Raw genomic sequence first — 17,261 nt, 5'->3', positions numbered from 1 at the left:
CAGAAAATTAAGTGTATTAAATGTACAAACGTTGCTGGATATATTTAAGGGAATTAATCAGTCAAGCATGTAAAGTTTGCTTAGGGAAATTCTAATTAATTTTTGATTCCATTACCTTCTTTTTTTTTTTTTTAAGATTTTATTTTTAAGTAATCTCTACACTCAAGGTGGGGCTTGAACTCACAACCCCGACATCAAAAGTTGCATGCTATACTGACTGAGCCAGCCAGACACCCCAAATTTCTGATTCTATTAAAGATTTATCTAAAGACAGTAGGAATTATTGATCTTATTAAGAAACATTAGATTTTTAGAAAATAAAACGATGATTGGAAGTTTAGCTTAATAGTACAAAAAGAACTGAATTCAAGAATTTGAGACCAATTAATTTAATTTAATCAAAACACCAGAATTAGGGGCGCCTGGGTGGCTCAGTCGGCTGGGCATCTGCTTTTGGCTCGGGTCATGATCTTGGGGTCCTGGGATCAAGCCCCGCATCCGGCTCCCTACTCAGCAGGGAGTCTGCTTCTCCCTCTCTCTCTGCCCTTTCCCTTGCTCATACTGACTCTTTCTCCCTCTCTCAAATAAATAAATAAAATCTTTAAAAAATGAAAAAACAAAAAAACCTCACCAGAATCAATCATTATTCCTGCCCCATTTTGAAAATAAAATGTCCAGTTGTCACCTGGAATATTCTGTGTGGAGGAGGGGAAAGTCTACTGGGTACATATACTTTTTCTTTTTTTTTCTTTTTCTTTTTTTTTTTTTTTGGTGCACATATTTCTAACATAGCATTACAGCAGCAGCTCTCAGCCTACCACAGAGAAACATAAGTACTCAATTAATTTGATTGAATGAATGTGACTGATTGATCTTTGCAAAAAAAATTTTAAAAAGATTTTATTTATTTATTTGAGACAGAAAGAGAGCGAGAGAGAGAGCACGATCAGGAGGGAGGGGTAGAGGGAGAAGCAGATTCCCCACTGAGCAGGGAGCCCAATGTGGGGCTTGATCCCTGAGATCATGACCTGAGTCGAATGAAGGCAGACACTTAGCCGACTGAGCCACCTAGGCGCCTTCGAAACAATTTTTTTGAGTATAGTTGACGCACGATGTTACATTAGTTTCAGGTATACAACATAGGGATTGGACAAGCTTATGCATTATGTTATGTTCACCCCAAGTGTAGCTATCTATCATCTGCCACATATGCTATTACAATATCATTGACTATATTCCTTATTCTGTGCTTTTTATTCCCGTGACTTATTTATTCCCTAATTCGAAACCTGTATCTCCCACTCCCCTTCACCCATTTTGCCCAGCTCCTCACCACCCCCCTTCCTGGCAACCACCAGTCCATTCTCTGCATTTACAGGTCTGATTTTGCTTTTTGTTTGTTCATTCGGAATTTTTTAAAAATTCCACATCTGAGTGAAATCATATGCTATTTGACTTTGTCAGTCTGACTTATTTCACTTAGCATAACACCCTCCTGGTCCAACCATGTTGTCAAAAATGGCACGAACTCATCCTTTTTTTATGGCTGCGTAATATTCATAACTAATTCACTTTGCTTCTTTGCATGCACTTAGTAGGCACTTGGTAAGTACTTGTTGATATATTAATAAATACGTGTATAACATGAACATTTTACATATTAACAAAATTTCAAATCTATTTCTCACTTTGTGCTGCAGCCATACTGGGTTGTTTTTTTTTAACTCCTCTAACTTAACTACAGGAACTTTATGCATTCTGTACCCTCTTCCAGGAACATTCTCTCACTCCTCTCACAAATTTTGCCCTCCCGCTTTTGCTTAATCATAACTTCCTTTGGAAAGCCTTCTCAGGCCAATCTCTCCTATGATATATACTTTTTTTCTCCTATGATATGTTCTTTTTTCTTTTTAAGAGATTGTATGTATTTATTTATTTGAGAGAGGGAGAGAGCAAGCAGAGGGAGAAGTACAAGGGGAGGGAGAGAGAGAATCTCAGGCACACTCCACACTGACCACGGAGCCTGATGTGAGCCTCCATCTCACAATCCTGAGATTATGACCTGAGCCGAAATCAAGAGTTGGGAGCTTAACCAACTCAGCCATCGAGGCAGCCCTCCTATGATATATTCTTTAAGCACCATTTCCTTCTCTGGACCATTTTCCACATAAATAATTTCACAACTGCTTGTGTCATTCTTTCTCTAATTCCCCCTATATTAGAACTTAGCTCCACAATGGCAGCAGGCTGAGGCTGTGTTTGGGCTTATTATTTTTTCCTCCAAATCCATCTCAGTGTTTGGAAAATAGAAGGTACCTAATAAATGCTTTTTGAATGAATGAATGTTAAATATGTAATATGATCCCAAAAACTATTTCAGGGAATCATATAAAAAGGCATAGAAAAGTTATCAAGCTATCAAAGCAATTAGGTTAAAAAGGAAGCTTAAAATGATATGTTTCAAAAACACTATTTTCAAATAATTGTCCAGGATGATTGAGTTTTTAAATGTCTATTAATCATAATTGTGTGTGGTTATTTTTCATTTGTCTCTATAGATCAACACTGTCCAACAGAAATAAAATGTGAGCCAAACATGTAATTTTATTTTATTATTTTTAAAAAAAATTTTAAAAGATTTTATTTATTTATTTGAGAGAGAGAGTGTAGGAGCAGTGGGGAGGGGCAGAGGAGAGGGAAAAGCGACTCCCTGCTGAGCAGGGAGCCCAGTGTGGGGCTTGATTCCAGGACTCTCAGATCATGACCTGAGCAGAAGGCAGACGTCCAACTGACTGAGCCACCCAGGCTCCCCTAAACGTGTAATTTTAAATGTGCTGGTAGGCACGGTTAAAAAGTATAAAGAAAGAGATGAAGTTAATTTTAACAATATCATTTATTTAACCCAATACATCAAAAAAATTATCATTTCAACATATCATCAATATAAAAATGAGATATTTTACATTTTTTTTAATATACTGTTTGGAATCTAGCATGTATTTTACATTTACAGCACATGTTAATTGGGACTCAAATAGCTATGTGTGTCCAGTGTTTGCTGTATTGGACAACACAGCCCTGAATCAGTTTTCTGGTCTTCTCTGACCTGCTCTGTGCCTGTGAGGCTAGCAGGGTTAGAATTAGCGAACTGGCAGCTGACTGGTCTGATTGGATTGCTCATCCATTCCTGAACTAATTGGGGTGGGGGAGGGGTGCTAAGAACTGGAATGATTTAATCAACCCAACCACACCTGAATCAATAAATATCATGGTCAATGGTGAGAAAGGTAGTTCCCCAGAGGAAATCAAGAGACGTTTACTACGACATAGGATCCCCATTCCCTGTCTCTACCAAGAAATACTGATATGGCCCTTTGAAGCTTCGTGCGGTTCAAGAGTGGTTTGGTGGTTGAATAAATTGAAAGTAACATTAAAATCATCCATAATTTAAATGGATAATTCACTTTGTATGCTGTTCCCAGAAGATGGAAAGTGTGTGTGGATGGCCATAGGAGGTTCAAAATGTACTCTGGAATACAGTTGGAGGGATTAAGAGGGCTCCACGGAAAGACGAGTGCTGGACGAGTATTACATACATAAACCAAAAAAACAGGAAAATGGTGGGAAAGAATAGGATACTCTTTGAAAAGAGCATTTTTTGAATAGAGATTGTCAGGTGATTTACGTACATACTTTCTTTAAGTCATTAAATAATTAAACAAACATGTTTAGGGGCGCCCGGGTGGTTCAGTCGGTTAAGCAGCTGCCTTCAGCTCAGGTCATAATCCTAGGGTCCTGGCATCGAGCCCTGCATCAGGCTTCCTGCTCATTGGGGAGCCTGCTTCTCCCTCTCCCGCTGCCTGCTGCTCTCCCTGCTTGTGCTCTCTCTCTGTCAAATAATAAATAAAATCTTAAAAAATATATATATACTTAAAAAAAAACAGAAAACAAATATGTTTATGTGCTGTGCCCTAGATTTGTTTCTCGGCCCCAGGGATGAAGGAGTGACTACAACAGACAAAAGCTGAAGTTCCTGTGGGAAGAGACAACCCGTAACAGCCCTGCAAGGCTGGTATTATTATCCCATTTTACAGAAGAAAATAATTCTGAGACAGGTTAAGGGGTTCTTCTCAAGATACTTTAGTATAAGTAGGGGGACTTTGGTAGTTCAGATCCAGGACTGTCTGCCTTTAAAGCCTTTGCTTTGGCAGAAGAAAATAAAATTTAAAAGAGGAGGAAAGTTTACGCAGAGGAAGGGAATCAAATCAAGGCAATATAAGTGAGCCAGAAAAGAAAAACATATAGAGAAGGAAAGAAAAGTGAGAAAGAGAAACGGTTTGCTAAAATCCTCCCTCACCTGGGAAACATCCCAGCTTAGGCCAGCACAGGTCCTGGTGCAATCACTGTAGTTCCCATTCCCCCTCTTGCCCGGCAGTATGAAATTCCTAGTTTACAGTGAGAAAACTAAGGCTCAGAGCCATTAAATTTCTGTATTTTCCCCCCACTACGGATAAACCTTTTAGAGTCACAGTAGCAGATAATGCTTCAAAAGAGAATATCTGGGAGCAGTAAGTAAATAATGGCATATCTTTCACCTTGTGACTGAAAATACAACATATTATGATTTTTCTTTTTCTTGAGAGATGTAAATTTTAGCAATAAGTCTGACAGGACTGAAAGAGGGTAGGAGAGAGGCTTCAGGACACCGGACAAACTTCCCAGCTTAACTCACTATTCCAGAGAGAGAGATCTTAACCGTTTTTCGAGCATGATTGACGTATTTCTCTCCCCGTAGCTAGCTATTCTTGTGGCTCTGTTTTTCTAGGGCGAGGTGGAAAACAGAGGAAGATGTGAGTGGTCTAAGGACCCGAGCCCCACCCTCAAGTCAACACAGCAACCTAGCTTCACTGAGAAAGGCCAGAAGTGCCCTTCCTGGCATTCGTTTGGGGACCCAGTATTTAAACTAATTCTTCTCCAGGAAGTTCTTCTTGATGTTATTTGCTAAAGGTGAGCGTCCATATGGCCTGACCGGTCTCATTTGCCTTTGAGTTTCTATTAAACATTTTGAGTCCGGGCTCATGACGCCACCCTTCTCTGCCAAATGCTGCGGTTTGGGTGAGAGGCGGGAAACCGGCCAGAGTCGGGCCGACTTTCCAGGATCTGTCTTTTCCATAGTGTGGGAAGTGGGCGGGCACATTCTGGTGGCAGCTTGGTCACACACAGCTCAGTGACCTTGGGAGAAACTCTAAAGCACGTTTGTAAACGTGATGGTCTTAATTCCCGTGTAGCCGTTCTCTAGGATGAAGTAATTAATGAATTCATCTACTATCTAAATCCTATTTGGAGCAAACGGCTCAATCGGTGTTTGGGAATGACGACAGTGGTGTTATGAAACCCCAGTCTATCCGGAGACGAGGGAGAGGGGACTGAGGGTAACCTGGAGGTCGGCCACGCGTAAACACCCGAGGAAGCCCCAAGCCTGAGGCAACCGGGGCTCAGCGGCGCACGTCTCCGCGGTCCCAGCGGCACCGCCAGAGCGCGCTCCCAGCAACCGCGATTCTCGTTGCGTCTGCGGCCGCAACGTCACGACCTCCTCCGCCTCTCATTGGGCGAGCCCGTCTAATCATGTGACTTCAGTGTGGCGTATAAATAGGGGCGAGGAGAAGGCGGTGGTCCGCCATTTCGTGGACGCCAGGTCAGCGAGAGCATCTGCGGGAGCCGGGCGGGGAGGGGAGCGGGAAGCGGGAAGACCTATCCGAGGGTGTGTGGATTTGAGCGTCCGCTTTCTAACCCCAGATCTCGGTAAGTGACCGGCGACTAAAGGGAGTTTAGTGGGAAATGGCACTTAATTGTAGCGCGGAGGGACCAGGGCCAATGGCGGCGCGAGGTTGAGACAAAGAGACGCCGCCGCCATTTTGTGACGTTCAGCATGGGGCGGTGGCGGGGGCTCTTGACCCATCAGAGAATGTACCTGGGCCTCGAAGTGGAGGTGTTCATAATTTTTCACGGGGCGTAGGGGTGAATTGAGAAGCGGGATTACCCGAAAGTTGAGGTGAAGGGGGGGAGCCGCTAACCGAATTGTACTCCGGGCCGCGGCCTTTCAATTTATGGCGCCTTTTTCCTCCCCCCCCCAACCACGTTTTCTTTGGAAGCTACTCGGGAATTTTTTCTCACGTCACCAATCCAGATTGGACCTTTTGATCCCTATTACGTGGTTTCTGTACTCACCTGTATTTTCGTCTAATTTTGACTTTCTACACTCTCACCACTTTTTTTTAAACCGAAGGATCTTCCTTGGGTAGCATTGTTCTTGTAGTAGCTTCCCGTTGATAGTTACTCTGAAACGGTTTACGGCCAAGTTTTTAAAAACCAACCTCCGGCAATGATTTGGCCTCAGAACTCCTGGGTACAGGGTGGGGTCATACAAATCGGATGTGTCTGGACTAGTTTTTTTAATTGGATAAGCCCAGAGTGAGAAGAACATGGTGTTCGTGAGAAACCCTTTAGGTTGAGTTACTGGGTTGGCTACTCTTTGCAGTTGAAACTGGTTTACAAGCTGATTCGATTTCATTGTAGAAGTGACTTTTTTTGAAGATTTATCAAATATTAGCCCCCGAAGGGCAGTAAATAATGTGCACTAAGAAATCCTCCTCCCCGGTGAAATTAACATAAATTTCATTTTATAGTGTGCAGTTCAGTGTATTCAGTACATTCCCAACGCTGTGCAACCATCCTGTTTAGTTCCAAAAGATTTTTTTTTTAATCCCCAATGGAGATCTATACCTATTAAGCAACTTTTCCCCATTTCCCCTGCCCTCTTCCTCAGCCCCAGTCTCTGGGTTTACCTGTTGGATATTTCATATACATAGAATCTTAGTATGTGCACTTTTGTGTCTGGCATCTGTAATAGCATGTTTTCAGTATTCATCTTTGAAGCATTCATCAGTACCTCATTCTGAATATTCCGTTGTATGGATAATACATTTTGCTTATCCATTTATCTTTTGATTTTGGCTATTGAGACTAGTGCTGCTGTGGTGTGCATTTCTTTTTTTTAAAAAAAACCTAATCCTTAGCTGCTTGAGTGAAGCTGGTTAAGTTTTTGCCTGAGGGCATATTACCACTTTTCAAATGGCTCAGCCTTAGCTTCGTCTTGTTTTAATTCTTTATTTTAGTTTTTGTGTCTCCAGGATTTGCTTCTGAGCAAGTTATCCTACTTTTCTAAGTGCTTTATTTTTGAGATTAATTGTAATAATAGTTTTTAATTTGGTGCCGAGATTGTAGTAAATGATCTTTTCAGTGTTCATTTACCCCTCTCAGTTTTTCACAGGCGTTTTTTTCTTAATGCAATTCGTGCTGGCTTCCTGGTGGTTATCAGTACAGATGAGAGAGAAATGGGTTGTTGCTTGTTTGGTTTTTAGTTAAAATTTCAGCATTCTCTCTTAAGGATCTGTCACTATGTAGATTATTGCATAATTAATGTTTGGGGTATTCTTTTTGTTACAGAAATGCATCGTGATTCCTGTCCATTGGACTGTAAGGTTTATGTAGGTAATCTTGGAAACAATGGTAACAAGACTGAATTGGAACGAGCTTTTGGCTATTATGGACCACTCCGAAGTGTGTGGGTTGCTAGAAACCCTCCCGGCTTTGCTTTTGTTGAATTTGAAGACCCCCGAGATGCAGCCGATGCTGTCCGAGAGCTAGATGGGAGGTAATTAAATGACTAATTTATACTGATGATAAATATGTTGCTTGTGTTTTTAATACTTAAAATTCCTAGAATATGTGGCTTTTAGATGGCTTTTTGGCTATCTGAAGTTAATGTTGTTAGAGACTTACATAATAAGTCTTTTCCACAGTGAAAAAGGACTGAACAGTTTTACAGGAGATACACAGGAAGATTCTTTTAATTCAGGTGGCCAGTGAAGAGAATTAAGTTCAGTGGGTCAGTTCTCGGTGGGTGGATTTTTGCATCCAAAATGTGATTAAAGCATTTTAATCTAAACCTTCCACGAAGTGTCACCTGTGGTGTCACTTTTGAATTGTTTCTGAAACAATTGGAAATCAAATACTCTCTTCAAATAAGAATGGCCACAAACTGACAATTGTTGTAGTTGGATGATGGTACACCGGGCTTACTATACCAGTATCTTGGGGCTCCTGGGTAGCATAGTCGGTAAGCGTCTGCCTTCGGCTCAGGGCGTGATCCTGGCATTCTGGCATCGAGCCCCACATCAGGCGCCTCCACTAGGAGCCTGCTTCTTCCTCTCCCACTCCCCCTGCTTGTGTTCTCTCTCTCACTGGCTGTCTGTCTCTGTCAAATAAATAAAATCTTTAAAAAAAAAAACTTTTCCAGTATCTTTTACGTGTTTGTGATATTTAGGAAGGGTGGAACATGTAGCTATTTCCTTTTGTGTTTACGGTGTGCTCTTACTGGCTGATAAGTAACAGGTACCGGAGTCTTAGAGGGAATAGGTACTGCCCTTCTCCCCCACCTTCCTGGTCTTTGAAAACCATTGGATTTCATGAAACCAAGGGAAATGGTTAATCCTTAAGGTTCAAAAGTTAAGGGGTCTGAGGGTTGGCTGTAAAGCTGTATAAGAGGTCAGGTCATTTATCCAAGCAGATTATAGAAACCGTTTTCCAGGACCCCCACCTCTTCCCAATCACTGTCCAAAATAATGGTGGTTTATCTAAACAGATGTGGAACAGTGGAGAGCTGGGGGATTATTTTTTCACAACTATGCTCAGCTGCAGTTTCCCAAGTGTTAGTTGTGTGACCATTATGGGGAGATGGCGAGATGAAATGGCCAAAATGCTTCAGTTCACTGCTTTTGCATGGAGGGGTTGTGGAGGGAGGAAAAAGACTAGCAAATACAGAAAGATCAGTAAGTGCTGGGATCTCAAAGTCCCACCAGGATGTATAGATGAACGAGATCTTAGAGAATGAATCCAGGGTTTTCACACTTGTAATGCTAACAAATTAACATTGAGCCCAGTTATTTAGATTGGACTCGAACAAAGAACTAAAATGTAAGGAAGCTGATTTTGTTTATTAGAAAAACTTTTTTGCTATTAAGGATTCTACAGGCATTCAGGTGTGTACTTTGCAAAGAAACTAAGTAGGAGTGCTTTCTTTTTGCTTTTATACACATCTCTTAGAAAGTTTGGCTCTTTTAAATTTAATAATGTTTCTTCCCTTCTTAGAACACTATGTGGCTGCCGAGTAAGAGTGGAACTCTCGAATGGTGAAAAGAGAAGTCGAAATCGTGGCCCACCTCCGTCTTGGGGCCGTCGCCCTCGAGATGATTATCGGAGAAGGAGTCCTCCACCTCGCCGCAGGTACTTGAGAGCGTGTTTAGAGGTATTGGTGTAATGGAGTAGCTAATAGGAGCAGGTATTTCTCTTAAAGTTTGTTGGTGGGTTTTAAGCTTTGAAGAATTGGAGGTTTTTATGAAACATTTGCTGGGTGTAGTTCGGGGTATGTGAGTTGTGCTGAGTGTTGGCTTTTGTCTTTAGGTCACTGTTCATGTTGGTAGTCAGTAACTTCTATCTTGGATCTATCTTCTAGTTCATCTTCTAGTTGCATCTTTCCAAGTCTTCCCTTATACTTCAATTTAGGCCTTTTTCCATTTCTTGACTCCATAATGACAAACATTACATTCAACTCTAGCTCTTCACAAAAATGTGTTTTCTACTATTAGCACGATTGTAGTATTTATCAACCAGGCAGCTGTTGTAATGTTACAACTGGTAAAGTAGAAATCATTCTGAAACTAACTTAAGTCACTGACCAATAAAGGGGGCTAAAAAAGTAATCCCAATCATCTGTTCTTCAAACCCAAATAGGTGAGATTTCCGTTTTTTTATAATTGAAAATGGCATCATTCTTGGACCAGGCAGTATTGTCTGGATGCTAACTCCACATCTCCTCAAACCTCCAAAATAGTTTCTATAGGACTGAATTTACCTCCTACAGGTGAGTGAAGTCCTTCTAGGAGATAGGAGTTCAAAATCTTGCCCCTTTTGCTATTTTGAAAAACAAAACAACACACTGTTGCCCATCATAATAAAGAGTATTTGTTAGCTAAATAGATGGTTGTACTGATGGCTTGTTTTTCATTTTTTTTTTGTGCTTTTTGGTCCATCTATTAATAAAAATGAACCCCGTTACAGAGTCACCATCATGTCTCTTCTCACCACCCTCTGAGTCTGCATTAGCCAGTCAACTAGCCCTTTCAGCGTCATGTGACCAGCGCGCCCCATTCAGCTTGGCTGGTGTCGTTTCACATGACCCAGGCATGGCCAGTCGTCAGGTTGCACCGCCCTTTGGTTCCCGAGCATGCTGTTTTCTCTCAGCCTTCTCTCCAACCTTAACCAAATCGGCAGCAGCCACCTCGACCGCCCACACATTCCTGGCCAATCAGCTCAGCTGTTTATTTACCAAATGTCTTCACAACAACTACAGCAGCAGCCTTCGGCTAACAAAAAAGCAGGAAAAATCCACAACACCCCCTTCGCCAACCAACTAAATCCAACGCAACATCTGGCAAAACCTTTTCAGCAAATTCTTCCTGGCCGTCAGTCCGGCAGCCTCACCTCACCATTTCTAGCTTGTTGAAACCCAAAACTAGTAAGTTTTTCCTGCTTATACAGTTTACTGCTGGTTAAAATAAGGAGTAAGCGGCTTAAAGTAATTCTTTTTTCTGGATCAAAGGCTGGCTGTGCATAATTGAATGGTAACGTACATATATATTGCTTGAATAAAACTTTTAAGGGTGATAGGGAACTCATAATGTAACTAGACCTTCAACTGAAACTTATTTGCATGTGTGAGATGCCAAACTAAAAATTTTAATAACTCTAACAGATTTAGCTTTCCTTTCTAGCAAAAATTTGTTGAATCCTATCACCTTTAAATGGTTTTACTAACAGTTTTCAAATTTAAATTTTGGGGGTGAAGGGGGCCAAGCTAAGGTAATTTTTATAAGCCTAAACACACTCTTAAATGTGACGATCACAAATGCAGTTCTAATGTAGCACTTAATGGCATCAGTATTTACACCTAGCGCGTTTTCACAAAGTTACACTATCCACCTGGTACCTAAGTCTTGTCGTGGACTTATAGGTTTGCATGGGTTCCAAATACTGGTTTATGGTACTGTTTTTGGAACTACTTGTGGGACTATATTTTGGTGTGGTGTTTGGGTAGTGAAGTTAGTTTGACATGAAGTTTTGCATTGGACAGATCTGCTGTGAAGCATTCTTTGTTAAAGTGAATCCATGGTTGGAATATCTGCTTTTCACTTGAGCTTTTGGTTCCTTAATCCTTCTGTGCCTTTTTTTCTTTTCTGTTTTTTTTCCTGTTGGTTTTTTTAATTTTTTTGGTTTTATTTATTTATTTATTTATTTTGGACGATGGGTGCCAGTTCTTCGGCACATTCACTGGGCCCAACAGTGAGATTGAAAAGTTGGGAAATGCCTCACGCCATAAATACTAATTGACAATTAGCCTAATTTTCCTGTTTCTGCTTTTAGATCTCCAAGACGGAGAAGCTTCTCCCGCAGCCGGAGCAGGTAAATAACTTTTTTTGGGGGGGGGGGGGCCGCATTCTCAGAAATGACAGCATTTCTGTTCTTAAGCTGTTTTCTAAATGACATGGTTAATGGTAAAAGACTTCGGCTTCAGTAGTGAATCAAGTGGTCTGTAGAGCCAGTGTTGCAGGAATGAACCAACTTTTAGTTTTTGATGATTTCTTACAGATGTTTGTTGTGTATAAATCTAAATGGTCCTATTTTTCTTCCTGCGGTTTTAGGTCCCTTTCTAGAGATAGGAGGAGAGAGAGATCACTGTCTCGGGAGAGAAACCACAAGCCGTCCCGATCCTTCTCTAGGTCTCGTAGGTAAGATCTTTAATGACTTGGACTGTTTATGAACAATGTAGTAAAAACAGGAATTGGTCATCTTAAGCCATTTTGATTATTTTTATTTTCCATGAAAGCCTTTGATATAGTTGTGTCAGTGAGTTATGTATGTAACTTTCGTTCTTTTTTTTTTTTTTTAGCCGATCTAGGTCAAATGAAAGGAAATAGAAGACCAGTTTGCAAGAGGAGTGGTGTACAGGAAATAACTTCATTTGACAGGAGTATGTACAGAAAATTCAAGTTTTGTTTGAGACTTCATAAGCTTGGTGCATTTTTAAGATGTTTTAGCTGTTCACATTTGTTCGTCTCTTGGAACAGTGACACATAAAGATGTAATTCTCTTATGATTTGAATGGATCATATGAGGCATGTAATATCAAGAATTGTTACTTTACAATGTTCCCTTAAGCAAAATTGAATTTGCTTTGAAGTTTAGTCCACATAGACTGATAATAAACCTCTGACTCCTGCCCAGCTAAAGCTTGACATTTAATATTATGAAAACAAAACTGGCGAATTGAACAAAGTCTTTCCATAGCTGGGATAATAGTATGCAGTTGTAGTGGAAGAAGCAGTCTTTAAAAGCTGGTGTGAACACAAGCCAGCAGGTAAAAATTAAGCTGCATTGTTAAACTAGATGAGAGGTTTAAAAAAAAAGAATCCAACTAGTCTTCATACTGGGCAGGGGTGTCCAGTTGGTGTAGAATTGGAAGTTTTAAGCTAGTTTATGCTTTAGGTCATAAGTTCTTTATGTGATGGCTGTATATGAACACACAGCTCTCATAGCATTCTCCATTTGGTAGTTTGAAACTATTCAAGATACCAGTGTCCTGCCAGTTTAAGGGTACATTGTAGAGCTGAACTTTGAGTTACTGTGCAAGATTTTTTTTTTCATGCTGTCATTTGTAATATGTTTGTGAGAATCCTTGGGATTAAAGTTTTGGTTACAAATTGTTGTTTAACCTGAAAGCCTGTTTTTCCTTGCAAAACTAAAATCTGTGAGCTTGGTATCAAGTCCAGGTATAACATTCCTATTGGAAGCCATACTTATATTTTCTTGTAAAGTGCTTTTGAATTAATAAAATATTAGCATAATTGTGTAATAGTCGAACCCACTATTACCATAGTTCATGTCCCATGGAAATCAGTTGGTTACACAAATCTTAGAATTCTGAGGCACAGTTGAGGCTGAAGGGGAATTTTTGGTTGTCACCTACGTGATTGTTCGTACTTAACCATTTTTTAGGAGTAGGAGCCAGTTCAAAGACCATGATACTCTGTGACCAACATTTAAAGTGTAGCAACCTGGTACATTATAACCCAAAGTGACCCATTAAAAAAGACTTTCATTAGCATGAGACTTTCCCACAAAGCTTTAAAAATTGCTTCCATTTTATATAATTTGAGGTGTTGCATGGAAATTCTAAATTGATCCATCATGATGTAAAATTCGCTATATGGTTCAAATGTAACAGTGCAGAATTGAATATGGAGGCATGCATAACCTTCCTCTTAGAAATCCAGAGGAGTTGTAATTTCAAATTTTTGTGCAATTAGATTAAATCATACTGCAACAGTCTTGTGGCTTAGTTTCCTTAAATGTGCTACTTAAAGGTAGTTTTGGATTATGCTGTACTTTCTTTGATATGAAAGATGAGTCATTGCATTGAGTTCAGTCTATAAAGATTTTCTAAGATGTAGGCCCTAAACAAATAGTTTCTAGTGGTCCTTAGTAACCTTTCATGCAGGTACCAGCGGAGGAGGAGAGTCATTGGTGTCACGAGGTTAGAATTGTCAGATTCAGTATGAACCTTAGAGAAGACCTTTGAATATTGATGTACTGGGAATTCTGGCTTTTGGGGCCTTGAATTTTGGCATTTTCTCATAGCCTAAAACTATTCTTGTTCAGAACAAGGAAAGATAGCTAAGAGGTCGTGGAAGTAATACAGTATATCGATAATCACTCCGCTTTTATAAATGGACATTCATATGGGTGTTTTGGGCAGTATACAACTCGGAGAGTCTTAAGTTGGAAGGGTTTTTATAAAAAGGATAGTAGGTTATGGGTATAATGTGGCTTTATACAGAATCTAAGATAAAGTTGATCTCAGGGAGTTATCCTGACATTTGTCCAAATTTGCAATCACTTCAGAAGCCCCAACACAGTTTTTTATGGCTTGTAAAAAGTACGTGTGTGTGAGTGTATGTGTGTGTGTATATATATATATGGAAGATAGAAGCTGGTAAAATCACTGCACATTCGGCTTCTGGCTATTAAAAGTTCTGGTTACTGTAATTTCTAAAATTGTAAGTTTCATTAGCCACTTTTGTCCCTGCATCCTTTTGAGTTAAGTACAATACTGAAAGAGGTTAGTCATAAAAACTGAGCTCTAGTGTAATGACTACAGGTGTTCACTAGAGGTCACTTAATACTGGGTGATGATTTAAGAAAACAAGCATTATAGTTGGTTTTCATGCTTTTCCAGAAAAATTATCTGTGGTTCTCACCTAATTGGGGGGTACTTCTGACCGTCATGTCTTAAGCAGAAAGGTGAAGATGAATTAGCCAGAGAAATTTTAATTTTATCAGATGTAGATATCTCTTATTTACTGTTCATATACTCTCATAGTTCCTTACATAGTTGTGATCAGTAGATGGCATCTTACGTTTTAGTTAGACTCACCCATATATGCATGGGAAGTCCTGGTTACTTTTTATTAGAGTTAATATGGTTCATGTTTGTACAGTTGTTCTTTATCAGGAATGGTGTTGATCAAAGTTGTTTTTCAAAATAACATCCAATTCCAGACCTGGTAGCTCTTTTTTTTTCTTTTTCTTTTTTTTTTTTTTGTGTGTGTGTGTGTAATTAAGTGCTGTGTTGTTTGAAAGAGGTCTAGGTGATAAACATCCCTGATTAAGACCACTGGTTTAGTACTTTTAATTTGCTTTTATTTTTGGAGTCCTGAACATGATTTTTAGTTGTCAGATCTAGTCGGTGGTAATGTCTTCCAGTTGTATATTTTTGTACTAGACTGTTGCCTTCTGGGTTTTTTGTTTTTTTTTTTGAGAACATGAAAGATTTTTATAATTAAAGTAGCTGAAGAAAAACTGGGTTGGAGTATATTTTTATCAAAACAATATGATAGTGTCGAATTGAGTTTTCTGTGCCCACACAAATGCTCCATTTTCTTAAAGATTCTTTGGAATATGTCAAAGAATTCAGCTGTATAGCACACTTGGGAGATTGAGAAGAGGTCATTGAAAATTTGTCTTTTCATAAACCTCATATAACTGCTCGATTTTGGTTCCTTTATTGGCATTGCAGAAATTTAGGATAACAGTATTTAGACTCCTTTAGTATTACAGGTTTTTTTTGTTACTTAGAACACATGACAACAGCCAAAATGTTTCCCAGACTAACATGATACACATGTGTATATTGCCTCATTTAACTCTAGTCTCTGTGACATACATGAATGTACTTAGTCTTGAGGAAGTGAAACTTTTGGAAACATTGTGACTTCGAAGTCATTTGGAGAGATCCTTACGGAGAATATTTCACTTTCTTAGAGCAAAGTTGAGCTTTCCAGAAAAATCGTCTGTAGGTGACTTTGCCTGCTTTTATTTTTTAAGTAATCTTTACACCCAACATGGGGACTCAAACTCACCACCTGGAGCCTAATGGCCTGCTTTGCCCACTGAGCCAGCCAGGTGTCCCTGATTACCCTGCTTTTCAAGTCCTGTTCACTTGTAAATAGCACCTTTGTTTCGGTGTGTACTTCATTCAGGTTTCATATGGGGCATGTTAGCATCCTTTAGGGGTGGTTTTTACTGACCTGCCCCAAAACTGCAAATTAAGCCAAGGGGGAAAGTTGCTTACTGCTTCCCTTTTCTTGGTGTTAACTGTTCATTTGGAAAAGGAAATGAGTATTACAAAAAACCAAGGACAGCTAAAAGTTCTTGAAAGAACTCCCTCAAAAGGATTTCTAAATTCTTTTTTAAATTATTTTTCAAAGATTTATTTGAGAGAAGGGTGCATGAGCAGAAGGAGAGGAAGGGGCAGAGGGGGAAGCAGGCTACCCACTGAGCAGGAAGCCCCATGCAGGGACCCTGGGATCATGCCCTGAGCTGAAGGCAGACACTCAACCGACCAAACCACCCAGGCACAAAAAATTTTGAGAGCAGGAGGGAGGGGAAGAGAGCAGCAGGGAGCCCGATCCGAGCCCAGGGCCCTGGGATCATGACCTGGGCCAAAGGCAACCCTTAACTGACTGAGCCGCCCAGGTGCCCCTAAGTTCTTTTAAGCTTAAGCATCTGGCTCTCTGTCACCAAAATTTCTTTATGGTTTAGATAAAAATCCATATTAAGTTTGAGCAAGAGTGCTTTACAAAAAAATACAAATTGAAATTTTAATGTCATTTGTTAACACCTTTCTCACAAGATAGTCAATGACACAGGGACTTAGAGTGGGATGGGGTTCAGGGGGATGTACACCACCAGCTTGGTATCTAGAAAACATATTTGACCTGAGTTCAAGGTCGGGACATTGAGGTCTAAACTACACTACTTTGTTTCACCCATTATAGGGTAGAACAATTTAAGAGGTGTTGGTTGTAGGACTTTGCATCCCCTGAGAGTAAGGTTTTTGAATCTGGAGTGAGGTGGCAATTCTTTAGTTGGGGGTCCTTCGAAAAGTCCCTTAGCTGGCAGCATCTGATGGTAAGGTGTCAGGGGGACTAAAGGCTATAAAGAATCCGAGGTGAAGAAATGAGTACCTTAATCATAAAAGAGAATTCGGGAGGGCAAGAGCAATTGAATGTGTAGCCGCACTAAGGGTTTGGAGGCAAAACAGGATTCTACAACCATGAATCGGAAGTGGTTCCAGTCACGATTTTTGACTTTCCTTCAGGTGTACTACCAAATAAAACAGGTGTGGGATAATTTGTTCGGCATTAGTTCTGGCAGGATGCCAAGAAGCTGGAGCATCAGAAGGCACCAGTGGCTGGCTCGTGCATACCAGCTGTCGGGTTTGATGGGGACACGAAATGGACCAAACTGGCAGCCCTGCTTGGACTTCAGTTGGCAGTGTATATAACTGTCCATCTGACATTAAAGTGGCTCCCAGGAGCGAGGTTGGGAGTAGAAACTGCCCTCTTTGTAAGTAGTAAGGAGTAGATGAACGCTGATCATTTGGAGAGGGCTAGGAACAGAAGCTTTGAAAGTAGATGCTGTTTAGAGTGCTGGAAGCATCAGTGAAGACAGTTGGAATGGTCAGGAAAGGAAGTTTTGTCTTTGAGTACCACTCTGCCAGCCCTTGTGCAGGGCCTTTTTCT

At 40.3% G+C, this 17,261-nt stretch overlaps 1 protein-coding gene across 1 annotated transcript; it reads left to right on the top strand.

Annotated features, from left to right (window-relative positions):
- Nucleotides 1-5,663: 5,663 nt before the first annotated feature.
- Nucleotides 5,664-12,878, top strand: SRSF3 (serine and arginine rich splicing factor 3). The gene is made up of 6 exons (XM_008693381.2): nt 5,664-5,802; nt 7,507-7,714; nt 9,211-9,345; nt 11,542-11,580; nt 11,820-11,906; nt 12,068-12,878. The coding sequence occupies exons 2-6, from the start codon at nt 7,509-7,511 to the stop codon at nt 12,093-12,095; spliced, it is 495 nt and encodes a 164-aa protein (XP_008691603.1). The 5' UTR covers nt 5,664-5,802; nt 7,507-7,508; the 3' UTR covers nt 12,096-12,878.
- The last annotated feature ends 4,383 nt before the right edge of the window (nt 12,879-17,261 follow it).

The sequence above is a fragment of the Ursus maritimus genome, unplaced genomic scaffold, assembly GCF_017311325.1.
Source record: "Ursus maritimus isolate PB19 unplaced genomic scaffold, ASM1731132v1 scaffold_30, whole genome shotgun sequence".
NCBI classification, from domain to species: Eukaryota; Metazoa; Chordata; class Mammalia; order Carnivora; family Ursidae; genus Ursus; species Ursus maritimus.
Note: the sequence above shows the minus strand (reverse complement) of the source record. Positions and strands in the feature narration are given on the sequence as shown.